The sequence below is a fragment of the Daucus carota genome, chromosome 2, assembly GCF_001625215.2.
Source record: "Daucus carota subsp. sativus chromosome 2, DH1 v3.0, whole genome shotgun sequence".
Classification (NCBI taxonomy): Eukaryota; Viridiplantae; Streptophyta; class Magnoliopsida; order Apiales; family Apiaceae; genus Daucus; species Daucus carota.
In genome coordinates this window covers 37027701-37036647 of record NC_030382.2, presented here as the reverse complement: position 1 = coordinate 37036647, position 8947 = coordinate 37027701, and the positions used below count along the sequence as shown (strand labels likewise).

Sequence of the window (8947 nt, the reverse complement as noted above, 5' to 3'; positions counted from 1 at the left end):
ATATTCTTTGACAAAACAATTATACTTAAATATATATTCAAACAACCGTGATATAGAGACGTTTGGTTCATTACTGATTAATCCGGTGAAAGAGAATTAGAACCTCATATACTAATATTTAAGTTTGTAATTTTGTTGTGTAGACTGGGAATTTCATTTCTATTTGATGAATGAATTATTGTTGTCATAATTTTGAGATACACATACTCACGTTTGAGTGTTATTCACACCCACCATTTAAATGTCATACGAGTTCCAAGAAAGTTCAATGTGACATGCAAAATTATCATTGTTATTACTGAATAATATAAAATTAGTTATTGACACTATAATATTTCAGTGTTAATTGCATCTTACTACTAAAATTACAGAGTTCAACAAGTTATACTAAAAGGAATGGTTAACTTTCACCTTTCAAGGCAAAATAGTGTCTGGTGCTCAGGGAGTGATGTTCTCTGAATTGGTTATGCTTCTACAATTTACCAAACCTGTCTTTGATTTGCCGAGACTTGTGTAGTGTTCCAGTAATAATCTATTTAGTTATGTGCCTACATTTTGTGAGGCCTGTCTATTGCTGATGCAGTGTCCCTCGTGCCTCTTGCTAGATCCGCCCCTGGCTGATGCTAAGACTTGTTTTGTGTGTGTGAGGGCCTTTTGTGTCTACTGCGATCAAGAGTTGGAGCCTCACATTATGTGTTCTTATGATCAAATTTGTCAGTCATCCCTCCTCAACATACTTGGGCAAGAATCAGCTAGCTCTAGATACCAAAAGCATTTCTGAAGAGATTCTTTATCCGAATTACTCGTAGTCAGTGATGGCAGCAGTAAAATAATAAATAAGTGTACTTCCCAAGAGAGAGGAGAAGGCCAACGAGTAAAACCAAGATGTTACATTCTAATCCAATTCCTAAGGTCTTTTTGTAAAACTTTATAGTTTTTGTCAAGGACAAAGAATGTCTACATCTAAATGTGCTAATCATCACCAGTGTCCTCCTGTTCGATATAAACAGAGCTTATCCCACTTGATTTGTTCTTCTTCCTCCTCTTAGCTATCTAAATCCTCCCATCTCTCACGGAGAGTAGTCGTATCTTCATAACTATGGAGACTGATCAAGTCTTGACTCCTCATTATCCACCAGGATTTAGATTTCACCCCTCTGATGAAGAACTCATGGTCCATTACCTCATGAAACGTCTGCGTTCCTGTCCCTTGCCTGCCCCTGTTGTAGCTGACATCGAGCTCTACAACTATAACCCATGGGATCTTCCTAGTAAGTGATGACTTGTTCTTACACAAAGTACGTGCATGATTGCATCTGCAACTAATAATATTTAGCTAATTTTGAATTGATTTTTGTATCTTGATTCAGATAAGTCATTATTTGGAGAGGACGAATGGTATTTCTTTACGCCAAGGGACAGGAAGTATCCCAACGGAGCTAGGCCTAATAGGACCGCGGCTTCAGGATTCTGGAAGGCTACAGGAACTGATAAGCCAATACTCAGTGCTTCTGGATCAAGAAGAATTGGAGTGAAGAAGGCTCTGGTTTTTTACACCGGGCGTCCTCCAAAGGGCGTCAAAACTGATTGGATCATGACCGAGTACAGATTGCCAGACACCACCACCCGACCATCTAGGTCCAAGGGATCTATGAGGGTACGTAGCTCTGTATTGGCTCATGCAACATTTCAATTAATTTTTCATCTATCACGCGAAAAAAATGAATTAAAAATGTGCTGATAAATTTCATTGCATAAAATTGTTTCTGTAAACTGGCTAAAAATCATAATAATTCTGACAAAGAATCTGAGTTTGTGACACATATTGTGTTTGTTAATGTCAGCTGGACGACTGGGTACTGTGTCGGATACGTCAAAAAGGCAACAATTCAAAGAATAGCTGGACAGTGGAAGATGATTACAATTCCAGTCCACCGAGCAGATTTGTGCATACGAATTATATGCCAAAGATAGAAGAGCTCCCTTCAGCATACATTGCAACCAACAACACTCCACTCGACAGTTACCCGTTTAAGGACTGTCAGATTTTGAAGGCATCCATGCTTTCATCTCAAGGCCTACCTGATCCTGTCCAAACCATGACCTACAATGTTAACAATTCCAAGTTCATCACCACTTCGTTCTTTGATGATTTCCTCAAGCCTAAGTTCGTGAATGAAATTGGTAGTCTCAGTGGCTCGAACAAGACTGTGACAGATGTGATGAGCGAAAATGATATGGGAAACATGATGAGCACAAACACGATCAGCTTTTACAATCAGAATCAGGCTCAAGGAAACTATTTTTACAACCCTACTCCATCCGATGCTATCATGAGTTTACTCCTTTCTCATGAAGGCTACTGATCAAGAAGCAAGAAGCCCTTTTGTCTAAGCTTATAAGCGAGGCTGAGTCTGTCAAAGTACTTATATCATAATGTATAGTACTTTTTCTGACTTATAAGTTATAAACTCAGACAAAAGGGAACTCGCAACCTGAGGAGGCCAGGAAATATATCCAAGCTTGAAGTGTGATAAATAAAATTTTAATAAATAAGACGTCGCAAAATCTTGTGTCACCCGGGGATGTAGCCGGTTTCTGCATCTTTACATGTTTGCTTCATCGTGCTTAAAATTTGACTGTCTGTCTGTTTTTACATTCTGTGTCCACTCATGTGTGCTTTTTCATGTAATGTTTGCTGTTTGGATTTCTTGTTATGTAAAATAATAAAATAGCTCTGCATTCTGTTTCAAGAATGTTATGATCTACGCAGGTACTTCTGTATTTTGCATTTTCTGCTTGAGTGAATCGAAAAAAAACATGTGTTCTTGAAAAGTGATGTTCTGAGGACTTTGAAAACTAAAAAAGGGGCATTCCGAGAATTGAACTCGGGACCTCTCGCACCCTAAGCGAGAATCATACCACTAGACCAAATGCCCGCTTGTAAAATTTTTCGGTAAAAAGAAAAACACTGGGAAACAATAATAAAGTAGTAGTGCTAGTGATATTCATAGTCAATAAAATATTGCATATCCCATGTTTAGTTTGATTTCTAATTGAATTTAAATTTATCTTTCCTTTTTCAAAGTTATTTCTTTGAAGTTTGATTAAATCGACAAAATTTCAATAATTTAAGCTCGAGTTAGTTTAATTCATTGTACATCTGTATTTGTAACATGGAAGATTGCGTAGCCGTTTGGGTGAGTTTAAAATAAGTGCTTATTGCTTAAAGTAAAAAAGTGAAGTAGAAGTTAGAAGCAAGTTAAGACTTATAAGTGATAAAAGTGTTTGGGAAATAAGTAGAAGTCGTGAGACAAAAGCTAGTAATCGTAGCTTTTTTTAAGTACTTCTTGATTTCTTACACAAACGATACAAATAAGTGTTTCTCACTTATAATTCAGAAACCGGGCTTATAAGCCCGTGCCAAACACCCACTGCATCATATCCCTACTCTACTGTTAATTAAAACTAAACATGTTAGCCGGTTAATATATATAAGGGTTAATTATCACTTATCATTCTAGTCACTCATCACCCAAATCGACAAATATATCAATTTTATCACCGATTTATACGAATCTTTGACTCACTAAACTAAACTGATTTGATGGTATGAAAAACATAATTGCCGTTAACTCAGCCAACGGAATTTATATACTATATACTTAATAAAAAATGATTCAAATTATATAATTAGAAAATATATTTAGTCTATTTATTTTTATATGCAACTTTCATATTTTAAAAATACTAAATAAGTAATTTCTGATGTTTAATGAAGATTGGTCAATTTAACTCATTTAAAATCAAAATAGACATTTAATTAGGGACGAAGTGAGTAACTCAACAATATTAAAAACTGTGCATCACACTCAAGAAAATAATAATTTTTTTAAAAAAAATTCAGTATAATGCCGGGAATTGTGTCTGTGTAGGAGTAAGTTCTAAGAGCATCTCCAACGGTGCTCCCTAAATCATTCTTTAAACAATAATATAAAATGTGGCTCCTATTAAGTTAATACTTTAGAAAACGTGAGAACTCCAATGCTACTCTTTATACTTGACTCCTTATTCACATTTTATATTTATTTTATATAAATGAGAGGAAAAAGTTAACTAAAAGAGAGAGAAGATTGAATATAAATTAATATAATATTGAGTTAAGAGCTACTAGATGCTCTTTAAAAGAAAGGAGAGAGAGTAGGATCCTAAATTTTTAAAGAGCATCTAGGAGCCCATTGGAACACTAAATTTTGATTTGCTCCTAAAATTTAGACTTAAGAGCTTGTTTAGAGAGCCCCTTGGAGTTGCTCTAAACTTCAATGGAATGTGATACATTTACTCCAGCAGAGATTGTGATTAGAGATGGCAAAAAAAACCGATCCGAATGGATACCCGACCGTTTCGACCCGAATGGATCTTACCGAACCCGATATTTTGGATTTGGATTTGGATTTGGATTTGATTTTTAGACCCGAACGAGTTTGGATTTGGATTTGGATACTAGGTATTTCGTATCGAAACCCGACCCGAAATCCAAATCCGATCCAAACCCGATCCAAACCCGAAACCCGAAAAAAAATCCAAATATATATATATATATATATATATATATATATATGTATGTATGTATGTATGTATGTATGTATGTATGTATGTATGTATGTATACTAATATACTTTTTTGAAATTTTAAATCTACTAGATTTTGTTTATATATAGAGTGTGAATGTATATATTCTTGGGTTATAGTCGCTTTTTTTGTTTAACTAATGAGTTTCTTTAATATTTCATACTCCATATAGTGAAGATTTGTGTTCAGAAATTATTAAATACGGTTCAAGATTTTATTAATGTGTAATACTTTATTATTAAAGTAGTTTAGTTTTAAATATAATGAAATTTAAGGGTGAAAAAATCAAAAACAATATTTTTACAATACTTTATAAATTTCAGAATTTAAGTTTTGGATAAACCCGAACAAACCCGAACCCGATCCGAAACCCGTGGATTTGGATTTGGATTTGATATTTGAAACCCGATTGGATTTGGATTTGGATTTGGATTTTAAAAATAATTTGGATTTGGATTTGGATATCTCAAATATCCGAACCGATCCAACCCGTTGCCATCCCTAATTGTGATTGATGATAATATTCTTCCCGATTGTCCAGACTTATGGACAGTTATGTTAATGACTACTAATATCCGGGGAAACACAAAATTGAATCACTATGGCTTCTTATCACAAACCATGAACACGATATTTCAAGTAGGCCTTCTTCAGCTACTATAATAGTCTACATGTTACAGACAGGCTTAACATAATGCCATAGTCATTTCAGCATATACCATGCCGCTTGTCCAGGGCTCCATATGTTTATATATATAATGATTTTAATTATTTTCTGAAAAACTTAACCCAAGTCGCTGAGTTCATTTTTGTCCAGGATTTTCGGCTATTTACGTATTAACTAAACTGCATTTTTTTGACTAATATGGCTTATAGCCTTACAATTTGAGTATCTGTTCTAAGATAATCTCGAGGTGAGCCAGAGTCGAACCCAGGACCTGGGCCAACAGAGGATAAACCCTTAACCACTTGGGCTATCCAATCGTGCTCAACTAAACTGCATTTAAATGTATGGCAAACTCTAAAATATATATTTGATCAATTTATCCTGTTAACACGTTTAAAGCTATACTTGCTAGATGAAATAATTTTTTTGAAAATTAACGGTGTGAATATCTGAGGATAACTTTCTGATCTCAAATAATTAACGCATTTCAGCATATTCTTATAAATTTATACTCATGGTGATATAAAAAATAAAATAAAATTTATATTCATGGTGTGTACGAAACTGTTAACGCTGACAAGCTGGAGGACGTACATGTAAATGTAATACTCCAAGAAAGGTGAAAAGAAGGAGAGGGACACGTAGGAAGACAAGGATAGGTGCTCAAATGGTACGGCGAATGCGGGCGATTAATAATCCGACAAGCATCGCATTGATTAAAGTTTCCACTTTTATAGCCTTGCAGCGTTGTACACTCTGGGACATACAGGTTCTTTTGAAGATTTTTTAATTCCGTTTTTCTAGGACACATACTAAGTACTAATTTTGATGAGTTTGGTGCATTTTTATTGGTCATGTAATCATAAATATGGATGGGGCCCCTTGCATTTATACCAACTCCACCAATTAAAATCCACTAAACTCATCAAATTTAGTGCTTAATGTGTGCCCTTGGGCACACACTAGAAAGATTCTTTTTAATTATTTCGTATTTTTTTCATAGAGGTGAGTATAACAATCCAAAAACTGGATCATCTTAATTTTTAGTCAGGTCACCGGTTTATAAAAATTCAAAAATTCAGATATTCTATTCGAAAAATCGGACGGAATATTTGATCATGATTTTTTTTATGAACTCGATTTCGAATCCCGATTATTATATTTCAAAAATATGATATATCCGGTCTGATCTTTGATTTTTATTAAAAAATAATTTTATTTGCAATATATAATAAACTAATTAATGATAAGTAATGTAATAATAAAATATATAATAAAATGTTGGTCACGCTAGGCTCCTCCGCTACCGTAAGAATATCTAGAATAGATTGCAAATTATCAAAATTACTATTTTCTCAAAAAAATTACGATTTTACTATCTTTTTGAAAATTTTTACAAATATTATTTTTTTAAAAAATATTTACAAATATACGATATGCAACCAAATACAAATTCAGCTAACTAGCTCCGCAAAGTTGCATATGGTTGCAAGCTTGTAATAGTATTTTTACAAATATTTTCAAAAATTTGATATTTTTATAAAATATTTATAAAAGAAACGTGGTATGTTTGTAAAAAATATTTTGGAATTGTTATTTATGAACAAACCCTATATAAAATGGTTACTTTCGATGGGTGACAAAAAGCTGAAAATTATAAACTATATTAATAGTAAACATTTCTTTTTTGAAAGTAATAGTAAACATTTCTATTATCATTTTATAATCACTAAGTTTAATCGGCCTTGTTCCGGGACTCATTTACGAATATATAAATATTTTATTATTATATATAGTCACTGATTTTAACTGAAGTTATAAATAATTTTATATCAAAATTATATTCTTATCCGCACTTGGATGAACAAAATCTCAAAAACACACATCTACTGTTTGCCATTTGTTGGTCAAGAACTGAGCATGAAAGTGCCTGTTTGGCCAGTGTGGTTTGTCGCTTTTTCTTTTCTTCACCCGTTTATGTCAAAAGACTTATAAAAAATTAAAAGTGTTATTTTTTGTTTCAAAATTTTTACATATTTCTCAAACAATATAATTAATTATAAGTCTTGTTTACTCCTGATTTGTATTCCACTTCTTTTAAGTTAAACCAAACGTCAATCTCCAACACAATGAAAGAGAATGATGACAGTAAAAATAGTCGTTGACGGTGTTTACTCATGATGATACTTCGTGCGTGCGATAAAATGATTATCCCATTGCCAAAATTTTCACCGCACTAAGAAAAAGTCAGTTGATCACTCATGTCATCGCGTATATACTTGCAAACAGTGCAAGTTTATAATTGGACCTAAAATCCTGTACATTGTGAGACCTACATAATATAAATGAAATGCAGCAGCAGCAAAAGTTGCAGGCCTACAATATATAAATGGTCATTTTCAAGGGGAACACAATTCAAGTGGCGTAATTATCAGTGTTTTTGGTGAGTGGGGTGTTTTCATAGTGTGTGAGATTTACTTGTCTATATGTGGTGAATATTAAAAGATCTTTTTAGTCGAAGACACATATTAACATTAAATTTTTAGTTTAAAAGAAAATTAATAAAAGCTTTTATACATGCAAAATATTGTGATTATTAATAAAAAAATCTTACTAGAATTTTTTTTTCTTAAAAAAAATAAATCGGTGCACGGGCCAGATTGCGCGCTCCTCGACTAATCCGATTGCTATTTTGAAGAAATCGAACACATGACTTTAAGAAAGCAAACCTCAAACGCCACGTCCAACAATGGGATACCTAATGGGATGAGTTATGAGAAAATTTTATTGTCGTAAATTTTCTAAAACGAAAAAACTCCTGATAGCGGCAGATACAATTCTTTATATGAGAAAGCATCTTGGGAAAAAAATAAATAAAATCTGAATAATAAAAGCAAGGTGAGATCGAGTTGTGCTACTGACAGAGCCCCCACTATATATGCTGACAACCATTCGCATACCACTTTAATGTGTCTTCACAAAAAGATGCCTCACATGCATGCACTTTTTTGTACAATTCCATTTTATGGGATTTTCTTTTTACTTGTTTCGTACTCACAAACAGTTATCTACCGTTGTTCTTATTACATTTTTCGTCCAAGACATTCTGAATTCTTAACGAGTTTATTAGCGAAATCAAAGATAAACAGCACTTGTTAGCACAATATTACGGGTCATGTTAAGTTATCAGTTCGAAATTTTAAATTACGGTCAATAATACAGGATAAACAACTACCTCTCAGATTTCTTTTCTTATAATTAATATAATACTGCTTACGAGAAGAATCAAACCAAACTTTATAAATTTAAAACGAATTTTCTATGGTGTGCCCATGGGCACACAATAGTCACTAACTCACATGAAAATACTAGCTTTTGATTGGTGGATGAGTAATAAATGATAATGGCCCCCTGCATTCACATCAATTCCACCAATCAAAACAAACCATTTTTATGAGAGTTGGTACTTATTGTGTGCCCTTGGTCACACATTAGAAAGACCGAATTTAAAATAAGGAAGTACATGTTTTTGTGTCTTCGACATTTCCTGCATTGTGTTTATTAAATTTTTTGTAATATTAAAAGTGAAAGTACGGTTAAAATTCCATGGCATGGGGGGAAATACAAGCAGATAATTCATGCTTTTCT

At 33.3% G+C, this 8947-nt stretch overlaps 1 protein-coding gene and 1 non-coding gene across 2 annotated transcripts; one reads left to right on the top strand and one right to left on the bottom strand.

The window, feature by feature from the left end:
* The first annotated feature begins 995 nt into the window (after positions 1-995).
* LOC108207487 (NAC domain-containing protein 2) lies at positions 996-2756 on the top strand. Its single transcript, XM_017377928.2, has 3 exons — positions 996-1271; positions 1371-1657; positions 1845-2756. Exons 1-3 carry the CDS (start codon positions 1100-1102, stop codon positions 2364-2366), a joined length of 981 nt encoding a protein of 326 aa, XP_017233417.1. The 5' UTR covers positions 996-1099; the 3' UTR covers positions 2367-2756.
* Positions 2757-2867: 111 nt separating this feature from the next.
* On the bottom strand, positions 2868-2939 carry TRNAP-AGG (transfer RNA proline (anticodon AGG)). The gene has a single exon. It is a non-coding gene; the product is annotated as a tRNA-Pro (tRNA).
* Between the last annotated feature and the right edge of the window lie 6008 nt (positions 2940-8947).

Excerpts from the sequence above, each read along its gene's own strand:
- LOC108207487 (XM_017377928.2), top strand. The coding sequence starts at position 1,100 with ATGGAGACTGATCAAGTCTTGACTCCTCATTATCCACCAGGATTTAGA. Across the intron at positions 1,272-1,370 it reads TAACCCATGGGATCTTCCTA|ATAAGTCATTATTTGGAGAG; the intron begins GTAAGTGATGAC and ends ATCTTGATTCAG. Across the intron at positions 1,658-1,844 it reads GGTCCAAGGGATCTATGAGG|CTGGACGACTGGGTACTGTG; the intron begins GTACGTAGCTCT and ends TGTTAATGTCAG.